Source organism: Sapajus apella, unplaced genomic scaffold, assembly GCF_009761245.1.
Source record: "Sapajus apella isolate SASKATOON/1434 unplaced genomic scaffold, GSC_monkey_1.0 scaffold83, whole genome shotgun sequence".
Classification (NCBI taxonomy): Eukaryota; Metazoa; Chordata; class Mammalia; order Primates; family Cebidae; genus Sapajus; species Sapajus apella.
This window is the reverse complement of record NW_022437023.1, coordinates 5188241-5207260: the sequence shown is the minus strand read 5'-3', so window position 1 is coordinate 5207260 and position 19020 is coordinate 5188241. Positions and strand designations below refer to the sequence as shown.

General features: G+C 54.6%; 1 protein-coding gene across 3 annotated transcripts in view; it reads left to right on the top strand.

Annotated features, from left to right (window-relative positions):
- Window positions 1–9156: 9156 nt before the first annotated feature.
- The window catches only part of MDGA1 (MAM domain containing glycosylphosphatidylinositol anchor 1), a 63366-nt gene continuing 53502 nt past the window's right edge, over window positions 9157–19020 (top strand). The window contains exon 1 of one of the 3 annotated variants that reach the window (XM_032253612.1): window positions 9157–10119. In XM_032253612.1, coding sequence (XP_032109503.1) covers window positions 10053–10119 — 67 coding nt within the window. In that variant the 5' untranslated portion in view covers window positions 9157–10052. The remainder of the gene's footprint in view (window positions 10120–19020) is intronic. The other 2 variants (XM_032253615.1, XM_032253614.1) reach the window with 2 other exon arrangements.

The following is a 19020-nucleotide window of genomic DNA, read 5'->3' as shown; positions in this document are numbered from 1 at the left end:
TGTACTGTTCTTATCACTGTTTTTCAGATGAGCAACCTGAGATACAGAGAGGTTAGGTGGCCGGCCCATGGTTGCCCAGCAAGTAAGCAGTGCTGGGATGAAAATGAAGGACTCCTGAGCACTGCTGTCCAATAAAACTCGGCAGTGTTTCTCTCTCGTTCTACATCTTCGTTGTCCAACAGGTAACCACGAGGGTGACTGTGAGCATTTGAAATGTGGCCAGTGTGACTGAGCAACTGATGTAAAGAGCTACTAGTAGCTATGCTTTGGGCAGTGCAGCTCTAGTGTACCAGCTTTTGGTCCGTCTTCTACGTGACAGGTGGCACCAAGAAGGGGTAAAGAGTATAGACTCTGCCTCTGAAGCCAGATTCTCTAGTTTGATTGAACACAACTTACCAGATGCGTGTGACTGAACCTCTCTGTTCCTCAGTTGCCCATCTCTAAAATGAAGATGACAAAGCATAAAAGCAAATGGCCTTTATGCTGGGCATCTGATGCTTATGAATTGTAGCACCCTTCTTCAGGTAAGCCTTGGGTTAGGGGATAAAAAGGGGGACAGACGAGCAGGCCAGACCATCCTTTAGTGACTGAGTGGGCTGGTCCCTGGGGGTTCCCTCCAAGCCTGTACCAGGCATGGATCCCACAGGCTCCCTGGGATGGTGGGCATGGAGGGTCCCCAAGGAGAGCTGGGAGAGCCACATAATAAGACGAGTTAATCAAAAGGGCAGTGAGTCCCCAGGGCTCACAGCTCTGTTCTCACAGCGAGCATGCGCGGGAGAACGCGATGGCTCCTTCCCTCAGTCTCTGAACCCTCGGCAGCGCGGCCTGCAGGAATGGGGGCCAGACCAAGAGTGACCTGGAGGGTGAGGGGCCAAGACAGGAGTTGGGGGCGGAGGTTTGAGGGTGGGTTGGGAAGAGAAGGAGCGAGGGAAGTGAGGCACGGAGTAGGATGACCTGCCAGCTTGTCCTGGCAGCAGGGCCCCACATGGCACTGGGGGTGGCAGGTGGGAGCCAAGTCTGTTGTATCCTATGTGAATAGCGCCCCCTGGAGTTTATGCCACGCAGCGGTCGCGGGTGTGCTGAACGCCTCCCAGTCTACGCCAGATTTCCCACCCCTTCCCCCCTTTTACATGGATCAAAAAGAGGTAATGGCTAAAGGAAAAAGAATTGGCTGGGAGGGTTAAACAGAATGGGAGCAAGGAGCGTCACGGGCCCTGTCCCTGGGGCCCAGCCCCGGCCCCTCCTCTCCCAATACCGCAGATTGCCCCCCCCCTCCTCCCCTGCTCCTTTCCCCTCACACCCCAGCCGGGCTTTTCAAGTTAGAGAACATTTGATCCTGCTTCCCGCGGAGCTCCGGGGAGAAAGTTAGAAAGACCAGCTCAGCGAAACTTGATGCGTTCCATTGGGGCTGCTGAGGCCCGGGAGCAGACGCCAGAGGACAGAGCCACCCTCGGCCTGGCAGAGCCCCCGTGCCTCCAGGAACGCACCTGATTCAGATCCCTCCTCCCAGACAGCATCCCGGAAGGAGGCAGCAGTGGGGGTCCCTGCCCCCTGCCACTTGTTTACAAAGGGTTTCCCCAGGAGCTCTGGGCCTCATCTGCCTTCTTCCCTTCCCCGAGAATCAGTTTTCCTTCAGCCTGCACCTAACTCAAACATTTCTTCTTATATCTTCATTATTTGTATTTGTCCTTAATCTGCATACTGTGTGGATAATTTGGGGCTCCGTTAGACCGGAAATTTAGGTCTTCCCCAAAGCCTACTTTTGTTTGAGTTGGTCAGTTAACCGACTCAGTTCATTTTATTTTTTATTATTCATTTTTTTTTGAGACAGGGTCTCACTCTGTCACCTAGGCTGAGTAGCAGTGGTGTGATCATGGCTCACTGCAGCCTTGACCTCCTGGACTCAAGGGAATCCTCCCATCTCAGCCTCCCGAGTAGGTGGGACCACAGGCGCACGACGCCATGCCTAGCTAATTTTTTTATTTTTAAATTTTTTTTAGAAATCAGGTCTTACGCCGGGCATGGTGGCTCACGCCTATAATCCCAGCACTTTGGGAGGCCGAGGCGGGTGGATCACGAGGTCAAGAGATCGAGACCATCCTGGTCAACAAGGTGAAACCCCGTCTCTACTAAAAATACAAAAATTAGCTGGGCTTGGTGGCGTGCGCCTGTAGTCCCAGCTACTTGGGAGGCTGAGGCAGGAGAATTGCTTGAACCCAGGAGGCGGAGGTTGCAGTGAGCCGAGATTGTGCCATTGCACTCCAGCCTGGGTAACAAGAGTGAAACTCCGTCTCAAAAAAAAAAAAAAAGAAAAAGAAATCAGGTCTTACTATGTTGTCCAAGCTGGTTTCAAACTCCTCAGCTCAAACAATCCTTCCACCTTGGTCTCTGGAAGTGTTGGGAACACAGGCGTGAGCCACCGCACCCTGCCCCAGTTCATTTTAATGAGCATAAATCAAATAGCTACTGTGTGTTTAGCTTGGCACTGGACACTGTGAGTGGTCCGGACATGAGTAGGACACTCACTCTACCCTTGAGCTCACAGCACATATGGAAACAGAGCACAGTGGACGAATGCCCACTCTAAGCCTGGGGTGAGGGGGTGCCATCCACCAGGCCAGAGTAGCAGGTGGGGCCCTTGGAGAGGAGCTGATCTCTAGGTGCCCTGCAGTCTCCTTAGTCAGAGGTATCTCCCTAGGGGAGGCCAGTGGAGTCAGATGGGGCTGGGACTTCTTGCTGGGTGGAGCCTGGCTTCCAGAGAGAGCGTGCTCTTCCCTGTGGGTGCCAACGGCTGCATGCCAGCTTCACAGTATCTCCTTCAAACAGGCCTTGTTCCCAGGAGCCCAGAAAGACATTTGCATTAGGAGAAAATGCCCCCAAAAAAATCAGGCTACTTCCCTTGGGCTTTGCTGAAATTTGGAAGGCTTCAGGCAACTAGGCTTAAACAAAGGATAGGAGGCCGGGTATGGTGGCTCTTGCCTGTAATAACAGCACTGTGGAAGGCCAAAGTGGAAGGATTGCTTGAGGCCAGGGGTTCAAGGCCAGCCTGGGTGATGCAGACAGACCTCATTGCTACAAAAAAATAAAAATTAGCCAGACGTGGTGGCGTGGGCCTGCGGTCCCAACTGCTTGGGAGGCTGAGGTGGGAGGACCACTTGAGCCTGAGGGTTTGAGGCTGCAGTGAGCTATGGCTACACCTGGGCAACAGAGTGAGATGTTGTCTAGACAAAAACAAAAAGCTTTCAGTAAGAGCCTAGAAGCCAGAGTAACCACCTAGTACCTTTCTAGTTCTCCATCCTCTTCACCTTTGCCCATGTAGCGAACAATTGGTTGCTGTTATAGTGTATCTGTCCCTAGATCTATACCCTGGCTTGATTTTTATTCCAGGATCTATAACCCTATAACAGCAGTCTTCCCCCGTCAGACCTCAGGCCCTTAGGGCCAGGGCTGTCTCCTCCATCAGACTTGGGCTACCTGAGAGCAGGGCTGTGTAGGATGCCTCCAGCTCAATGGGGTGCCCCGGATGAGATAGGCACAATGCTTGGCTCAATGAATACTTGTTAAGTTAATGAATAGTCAGAAGAACTCCACTTTTCCGACCCATTTCCTTCTTCCCAGACCCATCCAGTGGGGAAGCAGAGCCTGGCAAACCAGTGTTTCTTACAACTGCTCAGAGTGGGAAGGCCATATATTTTAAAGTCAGTATTAAAACAAAACTACTTGTGATCTACTGAGCCATCAACTCAAAAAAGTTAAACAAAACCTCCCCTTTTCCAACATTACTGTAGACAAAGGAAGCCCAGGTGACCCTCACTTGGGAAATGGTGGCTCCAGATATCAGGCTTTGGAGAGAGTTCAAAGGCTTTGGAGTCTGGTGCTGCGAAAAATCTCAGAGGTGATCCAGGCATATTTGCTGGTTGTGGAAATGAGAATCCAGAGGCCAAAAGGGGAAGGTCACACAGTGAATCAGGGTGTGGTCGTGACATAGTGGCCAGAAGTGGGAGAGGGACTCCTGTCTCCTTTGCATTTTTCCCCACATCCAACATTCTAGAACCGGTGACTTCTGTCACACCCTGTTAAGCTAGCCAGCAAATGTCTGCTCACCACAGTCTTCACATCTGTCAAATGGAGGGGGGCACGTGTCTTTACTTACCTCACAGGAACATTTTAGGGACCAGATAGGATAACAGATGCGGAATTGCTCAGAAATTTCAAATATGAGGGCACCCATGGAGATGGCCGTAAAGTAATATACAAGACAATCTGAATACATTGGCCTTTCAAGCGTGGGCGTGGTTCCTAGTCTTGCAATCTAGCCTCATCAGTATTCATTCATCGACTCATATGATAAGCATTTACTGAGCACCTACTACTGGCCAAGTTCTGTGCCAGCTGCTGGGGATACTGTGGCGCCCCCTTCCTTGCACGGCAGCCAGAGTGAGCCTGCTAAGTTACTTAGATCCCTTCCCTGCTCTGCTCAAGACCTGGTCACAGCTCTTATTGTGCTCAGAGTAAACCCAACATCCTGTGATAATCCTAAGACCCAAAGACCTGCCCCCTGAATCTCTCTGATCTCAGCTTCTCCTACTCGCCCCTCACCTTCTCAGTGGCAGCCACATCTTCCTCATCACCTCAGGATGTTTGTCCTCATCATCCCCTCTCTCTGCAATGTCCTCCCCCTAGATACTGGCGTGGTTAGGTCCCTGTCCTCTTTAAGGTCATGACTCAAATGTTAGTGGGGTCTTTCTGGATACCTTCTCTGACAGTTCAGCTCTTAACATTTCCTACTGTTTTCCCTAGCTTTAGTGTTCTCCTTCAGACTCTGTACTAGCCAAATACTGTATTTTCCCCATTTGTGTAGTCCATGGTCTGTCTCTTCACTAGCTTACAGTTTCCATGAAGGCAGGGATTCTTGTCTGGTTTGTTAACATTGCGTCTGCAGTGCCTAGGGCAGTGCCTGGCACATGGTAAGCACTCATTAAATATTTGTTGAATGAATGAATGGTGAACACATAGACAAGGTCCCTGCTCTCACGCTGCCTGCTTTCTACCAGCAGAAGGCCTGCTGGGGGTGTGGGATAAGGAGGGAGTGGTGTGGGCTACACACCCTGAGTGACATATATCTACAGGGCCCCTTTTCTCCAAGGGTGTCATGGTGGGATTGCAATATCACCAGTCTTGAGCCACCACAGTTTATAACAGGAGTTCACTGCCTACTAATTAGCAGCTGGAGCCATTAATTGGCTATTTGTTAGAGCCCGAATTAATAAACTGGTCTTTCAGCAGGGTCATAACTCTCCTGTTCCTCATCCCCTCCCAGTCATCCTTCCCCCACATGACCATAAAGCGTCTTGCTCTGAGATTGAATCAATACCTGCCACTGTATAATTTTCAGAGACAATTTCTCTTGCAAGGCGACGACACCATCTAGTAAAGACTCTTCCTCCCTCTCTCTTTCCCTCTCTCCTCTTCCAGGCTGTCACTGCCGGAGGCCAGCTACTGGCAGGAGGAGATGGGAGAGCTTTCTAGCAACACGCTCTGACAACAAACTGCAGCTGCCCTGCTTGGTCAATGCCTGGAGCCCCTGGTTCCCTGGCCCCTGGCTGGTGATGCAGCCTGGTGTCAGCAGCGAGTTCCTGAAACCTTCTAGGGCCCAAGAGCTAGGTTTTCTTTGAGGCAAAAATAATTTTTCTTTCTAGTGGGAAGTGACCTTAGAATGATCTTGGGTGGAACCCAAGACTTGGCAGCTGGGTGCTGACCACTAAGCTCCAGACAGCCTGGCCTCAGGCTCATCCTGTGCCCTATGGCTCATCTCAGCTCTAACAGTCTAGCTCTCATGTCCCCCCGCCCTTGGTGCAATTTGGGGGCCAGAGTATTGTTCTCTGCATCTGCAAAGGGAACAGAAAACACTTCTTGTGGAAACATTACTAGATATCTAGGCCCGTGCACCTCTTCGGTATAGAACAGTGGGAGAGGGCAAAGTTGCCCAGCCAAGCTACCGAGGTCAAAGCTCAGTTTGGCCCCTCAGCAGCCAAGTGAGTCGCAACATCTCCGTGGGAATAATAGCCCTGTCTCACATAGTGGGTGTGAGGATTAAATAGTTAATACATACACGTGCCTGGCATGCGGTGTCAGCTGTTATTACTCCACTTCTCTCAACCTCTCTGGGAGAGAGGGATCTTAGTTTATACCTGGGGAAACTGAGGCCTAGAGAGGTTAGGACTGGAATGCAGGACTGATGTCTAGGGCTCTTTCCCTTCTCCGAGGTTGCCTCCCATTGTCAGACACTGGGCTCTGTCAAGGCAGCAGGCAGGGCACACTTCGGGGAGGAGATGGCTGAATTTACAGGCACACACAAACAGGCTGTCAAGGTATTTACACTGCATATAATTAGCTGCAGAGTATTCACAAGTGGATTAGCTACAGCAAATGTTCAATCCCAGCCTGGCTAATTTGGTTCTCTGTTCCCCCCACCCCCTCCATCATGAAACTTCTCTCTCCTCCAGGCTAGTGTGTGAGTTCAGAGAGGGCAAACTTAAGAGAATGTCAGCTGAGTCAGTGCAGTTCCCTCACCCCAGAGCCAAAGAGGAGCAGTTGACTGCTGTTTGGTGTTGGAACAGCTAATTGGAAAATCAGAGGGCAGTTTCCCATGACATGGAGAAGTACACATTCAGCTCAGAATGGGCAAAGCCAGGAAGAGCCGCGGTTGCTGTGATCACTCCCTGAGAGCTTCGTGGAAGAGGTGGGGACTTCCAGGAACCCTCTAATAATGGGAAGAGGATGACAATAGAAGAAGCTATTCCTCATCACTCCCTCAGTTGGCACCACTTCCTTTTCTGCCTGGATGGGAGCGGTGGGTAGGAAGAGGCATGGTGGCTGTGTATCTCTGTGGGACAGAAAATGAATTTTTTTCCTTTGAGGTAACAGTGGGAGCTGGGGGGTGAAAGGATGTCTACCCTGAGGGTACCCCAGGTCTGTGATATCTGGCTATGATGGGCATCATTCGTGAATTCACTGAACGCGTCTGTAGCTGGCATCTGCTGGGTGCACTGCATTGAGCCTGAACCCCCACCCTCAACATCAACCTTGGATCCACGGGATAGGAAGGAGAGAGAAGAGGGAAGAGGGCACAAGAGAGACGCAAACGAGTGGAGGTGGGCTAGAGAATAGGAGGAGTCTTGGGATGTTCTCCGGCTTCCCCGAGGCGGACAGAAAGGGGACTGAGAAAGGGCGACGGAACCTCCCAAGCCACCAGGCACTTCCCGACACCTCCCGCTCCCCTCCCAGCAGTCCGGAGTGCGCTCTCCCAGGGGGCTAAGCCTAGGGGAGTCACGGGAGGAGGGACCCACCAGGAAATGGGCCTGGGGAAGGGGCGGTTCATTATTATTATTTTTTAAAAAATTTATATGCAGACAAATTAACCCTTTTTGGGTGTGCAGATCTTTGAGTTTTGACAAATGCATAGAGTCATGGAACCACGATTAAGATATTGAGCAGTTCCAGGGGTCGAGGGGAGGGAGGTTTGTAGTCTCCCCGCTTGTTAGCTGCTGCGATTGTCCGCGCTCCCACCGGCCGCCCTAAAACAATCCTTGCGCAAACGCTGAGACAAAAAACGGCGACAGGTGGAGCAGGTGAGATTAGCAGGACCCGGGTTGGGCGCCGGGCGCGATCAGCGGCGCCAGGGAGGCCACCCGCCTCGCTGGCCAGCCTACGCCCCTCCCCGCGGGCGTTTGGGAGGAGCGTTCTCCGCACCCCTGCTCCGCTAGGGCCCCTTTGCGGCGGCTAAGACCCGAGTGCCGGACACCCGCGGCCGGAGCGGGGCCCTGGCTCGGCAGCCGGAAGGAGGTGTGCCCCCGGGGCGCTTGGGGGCGCCTGAGGTCCCGAGGGGAGGTAGGATGCGGAGAGCCGCGAGCCGAGGAGAATGTGGGGTGACTTAGGGGAGCTCTGGCGGAGGGGTCGCACGAGCAAACCTGTTGGCAACCTGTGGGCCGCAGCAAGGGCAGGAGCTCTAAGCGCCACCTCTCCGCCAGCTTCTCGGGCCTGGCCTCCGCGCCGGACCCAGGGAGAGGCCAAGATGCCTGGAAAGGGGCGGAGGCCTCCGGAGCGCGGGAGACAGCCTAGCAGACCCACAGCCGCGGCCCGGCTCTCGCGGCCGCAGGACCCAGGAACCGCAGGCGCCCGGCCTTTTCCTAGGACCCTCGCTTCAGTCCCGCCTCCCGAAAGTGCTGAACATTTACGAAGTGTGCAGTGCCCTGCGGGCTGGGGTCCCCAGCGCGAGCGCCCCCGGGGCGTGCTGGCCTCGGTGTACCCGACTCGGCCAGCCAGGCTGGGTGTGCAAGGAGGGCGAACCGCGAGTGTGCGAGCGCGCGGCTGCACAGCCCGCGCCGAAACCCACGTCCCTCCGCCACTGTCCTCTGGATAGATGGATCCATTTCTGTTTTCTGACATTTTCCTGCTGGGCGGGGTGGGGGGGCGAAATGTTAGGGGGCGGAGAGAGGAAGGAAGAGAGAGAGAGGTGGGGGAGAGGAGAAAGGGAAAGACCAGAGGGAGAGAGAAGAGAGAGGAGAGAGAGAGGAGAGGAGAGAGAGAGAGAGAGGAGGGAGGGAGAGAGAGAAGAGAGGAGAGAGAAAGAGAGAGGAGAGGAGAGAAAGAGAGAGGAGAGAGAGGAGAGAGGAGAGAAGAGAGAGAGAGAGCGAGCGAGAGCGAGCAGGCAGTCTGCTTCCCCCAGCCCTGTTTTGTTTTCTCTAATTGGTCCTGGGGGAGGCGAGGAAATTGGACAGAGGCTGGGCCAGGCGAGCTGGGCTGCCTTTAATTGGCTCCTTTTTTTAACTGGAGGGGAATCAAACAGGAGAGCGAGCGACAATGGGTGGGAGAGCGAGAGACCGAACGAGGAGACAAGAGGAGGAGGGAGGAGGGGGGAGGAAGGGAGGGAGGGAGGCGGGAGGAGCGCGGAATGAAAAGCTCGGAGGGGCGAAAAAGCAGCACAGCAAAGCCTAAGTTGCTGAGCGAGCGGAGCGCTCCCGCGGCCCGGAGCCGAGCGGCCGCCGCGCCCCGGAGCCCGGCCCGGCCCCGCCCGCTCTGGGTTCCCGCAGTCCGAGGCCGCCGGGCGGGGGCGGGGACGACCAACTTGGGGCGCGGCGCAGCCCCGCTCTCCCGAGAGCTGGGAGCCCGGGAGTGCCACGGCCGCGACCAGACAGCGGGAGCCGAGCGCAGGGAGAGGAGGCGGCGAGCGGCGCCCGCGCCGCAGCCCCGGCCTGGGCTAGAGCGCGAATATTTTTCAAACGACTCAAACTTTCCTCCTTTCCCCATTTTCTGGGGCCCCTCTTGACTGGAATTGCTCTCCAGATTCCCGCGGGGCGCCGGGCTGCGATTCCTCCCGTAGGTTTGTCGGCAGCTCGGCTAACTTCGCGGACCCGTGGACCCGCGGCGCTCGCCCCTTGGCCGAACCCAGCCCGCGCTGCTCCCCGACTCTGGAGGGCCGGGCCCGGGGCTCCTTCGCCGGCCGCCGCGAGGGCGTTCAGCCCGGCCCCCTGGAGTCGGACCGCTGAGGCCACGGCGGCGGCCGCAGGACTGGAAACAGCGGATTAACTCGAGCGGAGCCCAGGCCTCCCCGACTCCGCTCCGCTGAGGGGCGGCCCCAGGGAGGGGAACGACAAGTTTGTCAGTCGTCCGTGGCCTGTTGGATCGAAGCGTCGCCGCCGCCGCGGAGAGGTCCCCAGCGCCCACCATCCCACGCGGATAGCCCTGGGGACCCGCGGCGGCTCTGCGGCCGGCTCCTCGGGTCTGGGCGCTGGCGGTTGTGCCGGGCGCGCCGAGGCACCCGGGGCTGGGCCAGCGCCCCCTGCGTCCCCACGCGAGCAGCGGCCCCACCAAAGGAGAAACCCGGGTCGCCGCCACCGCCGCCTCTTCAGCCTCCTGGTCTCCGTGGCCGCGCTCTCTGTCACCTCTCAGGGAAAGGGGGGATATAGGGGCGTCGCGGGGCCCCGACGAATGCGCCCCCCGCCGCCTCTCGGGCTGCGCCGCCTCGCGGGGATGAAGCACCGGCCGTGAAGATGGAGGTGACCTGCCTTCTACTTCTGGCGCTGATCCCCTTCCACTGCCGGGGACAAGGAGTCTACGGTAAGAGCCCGCGTCCCGCTCCACCTCGGCTTAGCCCGGCGCGGAAACTTTACACGAGGCGCGAAGTGCGCGCTGCCGGGGTTCGGTGGAGACCTCGACTCGGACTCTGGAGTGGATGCCCGCGTCCCCGCCCTCTCCAGGGCGCGAGGAGACCGAGCTAGCTACTTCGGAGCACAGGAGCCGTTCTAGGGTCTGGTGTGAAGCCAGGATGTCAGGGGGAGGTACCCACTTTCCCACACCATGCTAGAGGCGGGGATCACTAGGAACCCTTGAGAGCATTTGGGAGACCCGGACAGACCCAGCCCAGGACTGGTGCAGCGACTCGCACCGAAACCCCGTCCTGGCACGGCCTCCGGAGTAGAAGCCAAGCGATGCATGTTCCGGAGTTGCGCGCGGCTTGCGGGCGAACCGGCTGTCGGCACCGCGGTCGGGCGGCGGGCTCGGCTTCCTCGCTGCAGCTGCGGCTTCGCTGCTTCTACTGACGGCTTGATAGCCTGATCCAGGTGACGGCATCTCCTGGCTCTGGCGCCGACGACCCCGGCATCTCTTTTTAGACCCTCCCTGAACCAGTTCTTACTGTCCCCAGTTCCTGGCTACAAACCTCAGCCCCACCTTCCTTCTTCCTGCGTACACACACACACACACACACACACACACACACACACACACACACATTCAGCCACCATCCCCAGAAAACGCAAACACGGCACGCATCCACGGGATACGTGTCCAAACTCTGCCTCTTGCCATGCAGCCTTGCTCCTGCGTCCGCACGCCTCGCTCTGGTTACCAAGGGAGACTCTGGTTACCCCTTCCCCCCTCCATCCCGTGGGTTTTCCCAGGGAAGGCCCAGGGCATCATTCATTCAGTCACCTGTGCTCAGACTCCGGCAGTGCCTTAACCCCGCAGCGCAAAAAAATCATTCTCAGGGGCCCAGGGGCCCTTACTTTGCTTTATCTTGACTGCAGGATGGCTTGTCTAGATCCCTTTTTAGTGATGTGTGGCTGGGGTGGGCAGGATTTTCTCTCTCTCCTTTTCTGTTGGGTCAAGGGGTTAATGATTCCTCTTTAGATCAGGGGAGTCTGACCTATTCTTTGTGGGGTGGCACTGACCACCGGCTGCCAGCCTCAGGTGCTGAGGCTAAAGCATCTGGAGGGTGCCTGGCCTGTCTGCCTGTGCCTGGCAAGAGGAAGGCGTGTCCTGAAGGGTGTCTGGGAGGTGACATGCTCCTGGCCCTACCCAGCTAGCTGGCTTGGGCTTAATTCTCTGGTAAGACTAGCCCAGGCATCTGGCCAAACTCTGCTTCTTAATTAGTTTGTGTATCTCTTACTGCCTGGCCCCTCACAGAGGCCAGGAAAGGCAGGAAAGAATGCAGCAGGGACTGGGAGAGGCTGGGTTGCGGGGAGGAGGCCACGAGGCAGGTCCTGGAGGCCTTGCCTCTCCAGGGCAGATGAAGATGCCAGTGGACTGAGGGTTTCTCTTTCTTCTTTCTCCCCAAGTCTTCACTACAGCTCCACTGCCTCCTTCAAGGTGCCCAAGAGAGATGCTGCTGAGGTCTTTGCCTTCTCACCACAGCCCTGGAGGGTGGAAAGCATGATGGAGAGCCCTCCCTGCATGCTGCTGTCCTCTGCTCTACCCCTCCTTCCCTGCGCCATTGGGTGCATTTGGCAAGACCAGCTCCTGGTCATCCAGGTCATCCATCCCCTCCAGCTTCTCTAACCTTCTCTAGGCTGCATGGGGGTCAGCTCATCTTCAGGAGTTTCCTCTGGTCCTAGTCTAGTAAACCCCGAAATGAGAGTGGGGTTTTGGAGTCAGTCTCTGTGGACCCTCATTTCAGAGTACTCTAGGGCCAGGATTCAGCTATAGGCTTATCTATACCCTTTTCTCTCTGTGTTTTCTCTCCTCCCTCCTGTGCCTGGGTACCAGTTGCTCTCACTCAGAGCCAATCAAAGTGGGCTGGATGTACTGGGGGCGACCCCAGACCCTTGGGTGACATTCCACTTTTCCTTTGAGAGCTTGGCTTCAGGGAGTGTTGGGGCCTCAGGGGAATTGCTGGGTTAAAAGTCTGTATTGAGGTGGATGAAGGCAGGGAGAAGATTGAGGAGGAGGAGGAGGATGACAGGAGGTCACTGAATTCCTGGTGATGCTAGAAGCTTTGGCCAGATGTAGCAGAAGGGAGGATCTTTGTAAGACCAGGACTGGTTTAAGAAGTAGGTCAAAGAACTGTGACTAGTTCTGCCCCCCCTCCCCAGTAGTCTCTCGGTACCCCCAAAGCAGAAGAAATGGCATAAGAGTCCAGGCGGCATGCAGGGACCAGGGATGGCCATCTGGCCAGGCATTGCATCCAGCACCCAGCATGGTCCCTGGCCCAACAGCAGGAGCTGGGCAAGTATTTGTTGAATGAAGGAAGGGCCATAGTTGGGGGTAGGTTGGAAATTCTTTCTCCATGAGAAGTCTCTCTAGGACTTGGTTTCCAGCAGTGCAGTGGGGTCTCTGCTTAGGGTGAGTCAGAGTCCTAGGCTGGCAGCCCTCGAAGAGAGAAGAGGCTGGATGCCGAGTGTTACTCAAGACACAGGAGAAAAATGTGTGTCCTGGGGAGGGAGCCCCTGCCCCTCTGCCTCCAGGCCTGTGTGGCTGAGGGAGGGGCAGATTTAACGCAGAGGCTGAATAGAGGGAGGAAAGCGAGCAGGCGGTGGAAGGCGAACCTGACAGCATTCAGTCTAAGCTGTGTGTCTCCGCTGAGGCTGGTGGGAGGCAGGTGCTTGGAACCCTGTGTCCTGCTTCCCACTGAGGTCCACCGCCTGCCCTAGGATCCATGGTCTGCAATAGGCCTGGGGAGGTAGCACCCTCAGTTTGCCAGGTGGCTTTGTTCTTCTTTGGGGCACAGATGCTACAACAGCCAAGTGCTGGACCAGATGGTCCATTTGGAGCCGGTTCCCCCTTCCTCCTCACCTCCCAATCTCTTGGCCCAGTTTGTTGTCCTCTGGGGTAGATCTTCTGATCTGTTTTCTGACAGGCCGGGGGCTGGGTTGGCCCCAGTGGCCTAGTTCTGGGCAAAGGCAGTAGCCAAGTGATGGAAGAGGAATATCTTGCGTTCGGATAGCATCAAGGAACACCCCTGCCTTCTGTCCTGGCTGCTTCTCCTCCTCTCATAGCAGCCAGACCTCCAGCCAGGGGCAGGTCGGTGGGATTCCTCTCCCTTACAAAAACAAACCTCTGAATTATTTAATATGCAGAAGTGAGAATTGACATTATCCTTAAGACAGGTTGTTTGCAACTTACTGGTGGAAGTCAAAATATTTCACCAAAGGTGTCATCAGAAACTACTATCCTATGCTAATTTTTATAGGAACATGAAGACAGATGTTGAATAATTTGACAAGAGCAACATAGCTTACAGAATTATCACCAAGTCAGGTTTCTTTTCCCTCCTCTGGGGAGCATCGAGAAGGAATTTCAGGAAGTGAGTGTACCAGTGTCGTCTCCTGGGTGTCGATCCGGATGTGGGCACTTGAGGGTTTTCACTAGAGTTCCTAGCCCATGCCTTGAAACTTTGGTTCCACGGGCCTAACAGAGGCTCAGAGTTCTCTTAATGTCCTCAAGAAGAGCCATGCTTCTGTTCTTTCTTCTCACTTACAGAAATTGCACAAGCGAGGGAGAGCACCTTGTGACCACAAATCCAAGCTGCTTTGGGGTTAACCTCCCCCACCCCAAGTTGATTTTGGCCCCTTAGCCAGCCTGAGGGCTCCCCAGAGCCTTGGTGTCAGGCTGGAGAGTCCCCCCACCCTCAGGTCAACATCGTCAGGATGTCCCATCCTATATGTTACAGGCTGGGAATCCGTGCTTCATGGGTGAGCAGGGGCTCTAGGTCAGGAGAGGAGGTCAGTTAGAGGGGATTTTATTAGGAAAGCATCCTTGAGGGAGTGAGCAGGGGATAGCTGGGAGCCACTGGGGCCAAGGTGGCAAAGCCTCATTTAGAGCCTGGTATATTAGCTCTGCTTTGTTGAAATGTGGAGGGACAGGCTGGGGGGAAAGGGGGTGGAATCTGTAGGGAGAATGGAGGGAGCTAATCACAGCCGCCAAGGCCTGGCAAATGAATGATGCAGGAAATCAATACCTGGGGGCGGGAGTGGAAATCCGGGCAGTGGTAGCAGCCTCAGCTTCTCCCAGCTGCCCAGGAGGCATGGGGGAGGGCCTGGGAGGAGTGAAACAGAGGCAGGAATGTGGAGGCCACCCCCCCAAATGCCACTTCCCCTGCCCCTCTTCCCTACTTTCATCTCATGACTGGGCTCATGGAGGGGTGGGCTAGAAGATGACCCACCCAGTGAAGACAGAGGACCTAGGAGATGGAGTCTTGGGCCTCTCAGACCCAGAAGAGCCCTGCCTCACCTCCCACCTCTGGACACCTAAGCCTGACACGGTCTCAGGTGCCGGGTGTGTGTAATTGCCTAGGGGCCCTGCCCAGTGCAGTGGCTGCTGCTGCTCCAGATGTGGCCAGCAGGGGGAGGGCTTGGCCACCACATTGCTTCTTGCCTTTCCTGGTCTCCCGTGGGCCTCACCCTGTCTGAGGGATGAGTTATGCTCATTCCTCAACCTGGGACTGGAAAGGGCTCTGTAGAGCCTTCTGGAACTCCAAGCCTCCCTCCAGGTCCCACATACCCAACCTGGTGTCCCTAGGCACCTGCCCGTGGCCAAAGCCACACTTCCTGTACTCTCAGCAGAATCAGGTTTTCCCTAGGCCCGTGTGGGCTCTTGCCCTGCTGAGGCTGTGGCAGGGGGTGCTTGTGCCCTTGCAGAAACGCCTCTGTATAAACCCAGGCACGGCCCCTCTTCTGCATCTCCTCCCCGTGGTCAGAAGACCCTGCTTTGCAGGCATACATCTGCTGCTAGAAGATACTATGTACCAAGGGGCTTCTCTGGTATTTAAATGCTGATACAGGAGGCAAGAGCAATGCCTAGCTCAAAGGAATGAACATTTTTGTTTTCCAACAATGAAATCTCATTTTCTCCTCAAGTCTATGAATAACACTATGAGTAACTACTATGAGTAACATGTGCTCTTTGCAAAACAATCAAGGAACACATCGAAGTATAAAGAAAGAAAGTAAACCTCACTTGATAACCCATCATTCATTTGGTCATGGTTTCTTCAGGCATCTTTTCATGCGAGGGGGAGTGAACCTTTTAGGGAGCATTGTTGATTTTGACAACAACCCTTGTGAGTGTGTAAGTGCCATATGACTTACCAGGCATTTCCATGCCTCGGCAACCTTTGCTTTCATGGCATTCTGAGAGGTCAGCACAGTGAGTCCTACTGTCTCCATTTAGCAGATGAGAAAACTGAGGTTCCAAGAGTTTTATTGGCCTGCTCAAGGTTGCATGGCTGGTAAGAAGTAGCCCTAAGACTCAATCCCAGTGGATCTTTTGATTTCCAGGGAAGGAAAGCAGTGTGGCGTTCACTCATCATTCATTAAATGTTTTCGAGCCTCTACCTTGAGCAAGACCCAGTTCTGGGCATTGGCAGGGAGAAGAATAAGATGGAAGGAGAAGGGGAATCCCATATAAGATGGGGGAAGATTTTGATAAATGCCATGTGGCAAGGGCAGGTGAAAGGCTGTAAGAATTTGAAGGGTGAAGTAATTGCTTCCAAGTCTTTGTGGAAGAGGAAGCATTTGAACTGGCCTTGACAAATAGAAGTAAGGATTGAGAGGGGCATCCCAGGTGGCGGGCATGTTGTGGCAAAGGCCTGGAAGCTAAGGAACGTGAGTGTGTGAGGAGTTAGCTGTTCAGCTGGGCTGGAGCATAAGCTGAAAGGGAATTGGGGCTGTGAGGGCCGGAACAGTAAAGGGATAACGTTAAAAGCTGCTAACATCGACTGTGCAGGCTGCGATCAGGAGTATGCAATATCTTCATTCTCATCGCAACTCCTTAAGAGAGTCATTCGTCATTCCCTTGTCCAAGCGGCAGACCTGGACTTGAACCCAGAACTGCTCACTGCAAAGCTGTAAGGAGGATGTTGAATAGGGAGATGGGTTGATGCAAGCCTTATTATGGGCCAGGTGGCCATGCCATTGTGTGTGGGAGGAGGCTGTGCTGAGGAGACTGTCAGGAGGCTTTGCAGTTGTCCAGGGGAGTCAAAGGGAGCTTTGTGAGCATCTGCAGGAAGTGTGTTCCAGGCTGAGGAATAGCCACTGCAAAGGCCCTGGAGTAGGAACCTGCCTGACCTGTTTGAGCAACAATGAGAAGTCCAGTGTGGCTGGCGCAGAGTGAACCAGGGGGAGAGGGGTAGAAGGTGGGGCCAGAGAGTTAGTAGGTCCAATTGTTTGGAGCCTTGAAGGTGATGCAAGGACCCTAGATTTTGCTCTGCATGACATAGGAGACCATGGCAGGGTTTTGAGCAGAGAAGGGACATGAACTGATACCTTTTTAATAGAACCTCTCTGGCTACCATGTAGAGAATAGATTGTAGGGGTTTGAGGCTTTTGCAAGAGGCAAGACACAAGATTGTACCATCGTTAAGCACTGAAAGTGTATTGGAAAGAGTTCAGGCAAGGAATAGCAGCTGCAAACGTTTCTGAGGTTTGGAGCTGGGAGACTGAGCACACAGTGATAACAGGGTGAACAAAAGCCCCTGGAAGGCAGGCAGGTTTGGGGAAGTGAAGTAGTCAAGAGCCCCGACTTCTGCATAAGAAACCTGGGTCTGAATCCCAGCTCTGCCCCACACCAGCTGTAAAAGCCCAGGAAGTTACATCTGCTTTCTAAGCTGTGGCTTCTCCACTTGTCAGATGGAGATAATCGTACTCACTGCGTGGGCTTGTAATGAGACGGTGCCTAGGAAACTCTGAGCACTGTGCCTGGCACGTAGCAAGGCCTCAGTAAATAGTTTTAATGAAAATGTGAGTGAAGTTTTGAACTTCATGGGATTCTGGCGCTGGGATGTCTGGGAGGGATGTTGGCAAATCGCGTGGACATGAGCACTGAGCTCAGGAGAGAGATCAGCTCGGGAGAGGTAGATTTGCAATCTGGATTTACGTCTGCAGAATGAGGTGGGTAGAAACCATGAGGTGGAAAACAATTACCAGGGAGGAGAGAGTAGAGAGAAGGGACTGGGCTGAGGCTAGAGCCTGGGGAAACACCAATGTTTAGGGGGCAGGAGGCAGCCTGAAGGAGGACGTGGACCCGAAAGTCCGAGACAGAGTCCGTGAGAGGAGGAGGCAGAAGGAGAAAGGGCCAGCGGGGGACTGGGGAGCTTGGTGCAGCTGCAGCACGGAGTGGGGCTCCTCAAACCTTCCCGTACACAGGTCTCCCCTGGGATCTTGTGGAAACGCAGATTCTGATTCAGCGGGGCTGGGGCTGGGCTGAGATTCCGCGTGAATCTGGGTGGTGCCGATGGCTGCTGGACCAGGAATTGCCCTGTGCATAATGAGGGCTTAAAGTAAGAAGACAGGATTCGGGTTGGAGGGCCAGGTGGGCAGCCTGCTGCCTCTGAGGGTCCTTGCCCAGTGGCCTCACCTCTCTGAGCCTCAGTTTCCCCGTGTGAAAGCTGGTTCAGGCACACTTACCTCTTGGGATTACAGAGAAGCCCAGGAGTGGTAGCACTTTGTAAACCTGAAGGTGAACTGTGGGGACTCTGTTTCACGAGAGCAGAAAGGGTGGCAGGCAGATGGCAGGGAGCTCCGGGTGTGGGTGGCTTGTGGAAGCAGGAGTATAGGCTGCGCTTTTGAGAAATGTGGCAGGCCAGGGAGGCTGGAATAGCAGCTCCCCTTACCCAAGCCCAGCCTCTTGCCTGTGAAAGGCTGGAGCTGCAGGGGTGGGTGACCTTGGTGGCTGGGTGGTGGCTCGAGCAGGCTCGAGGGCACTGCTTGGCTGGCTTTGAAGATTCCACCCCAGGCTCTTCTTGGTTCCTTTCCAGTCCTAGAAACTCAGCCGAGATACGTTAATTATCTGGAGGATTGGAAGCTGTGTAGAGAAGTGGTTCTCAGCCCTGGCGCATGTCAGAACCACCTGGAGAGCTTTCTCAACAACAGATGCCTGGCTCCACCCCGGACCTCCCGAATCAGAAACTCTGCAGGTGGCATCAAGGCATCTGTGGTCGTAAGAGCTGTTTAGATGATGCTTGCGCACAGCTGGTGTAGACAGTGTGTCTGGAAAAGCCAGGCCAAAACAGATGTCTTCTTCCCTTGGGCTTTCTGAGGGCATTTCCTGGTTTTCCAGGTCACTGCCCAAGCTTAGTTTCAGCCAAGTTCATCTGGACCCTGGAGTCTTAGGAAAAAAAAGTTCCACTGATTATTTTCTTAACTGTGAGCAGGGAGACTTTCTACTTTAATGGTGCTGACTGGAAGGTCCAGGCCAAGAGCTCGGGAGACTGGCCCCTCTTCTGGCTTCTAACCAAAGGACTTCCAGTCCTAAACCTGGAGAGACTGAAGGAGTCTCCTTCAGAAACAATTTTCTTTGATTTTTTATTAGGTAAATTATGTTACCTTTTTGAAATGTGGGCCTTTTGTTTATTCTCTTTTCTGTTTGGTTAATAATAAAGTGAGGCCAGGTGCAGTGGCTCACACTTGTAATCCTAGCACACTGGCAGGCTGAGATGGGAGGATCACTGAGCCCAGGAGTTCTAGGCCAGCCTGGGCAACATAGTGAGACTCTGTCTCTATTAAAAAAAAAAGAAAGAAAATTTCAGAGCTGGAGCACAAAGTAGCAATTCAATGTAAAATCAGCAAAATTTATTTTGAGACAGGGTCTTGCTCTGTCTTGCAGGCTGGGGTACAGTGGTGTGATCATAGCTCACTGCAGCCTTGATTTCCTGGGCTCAAGCAATCCTCCCGCCTCAGCCTCATCAGACGCTGGGCGCACAGGTGTGTGCCACCATGCCTGGCTAATTTTTTTTTTTTTTTTTTT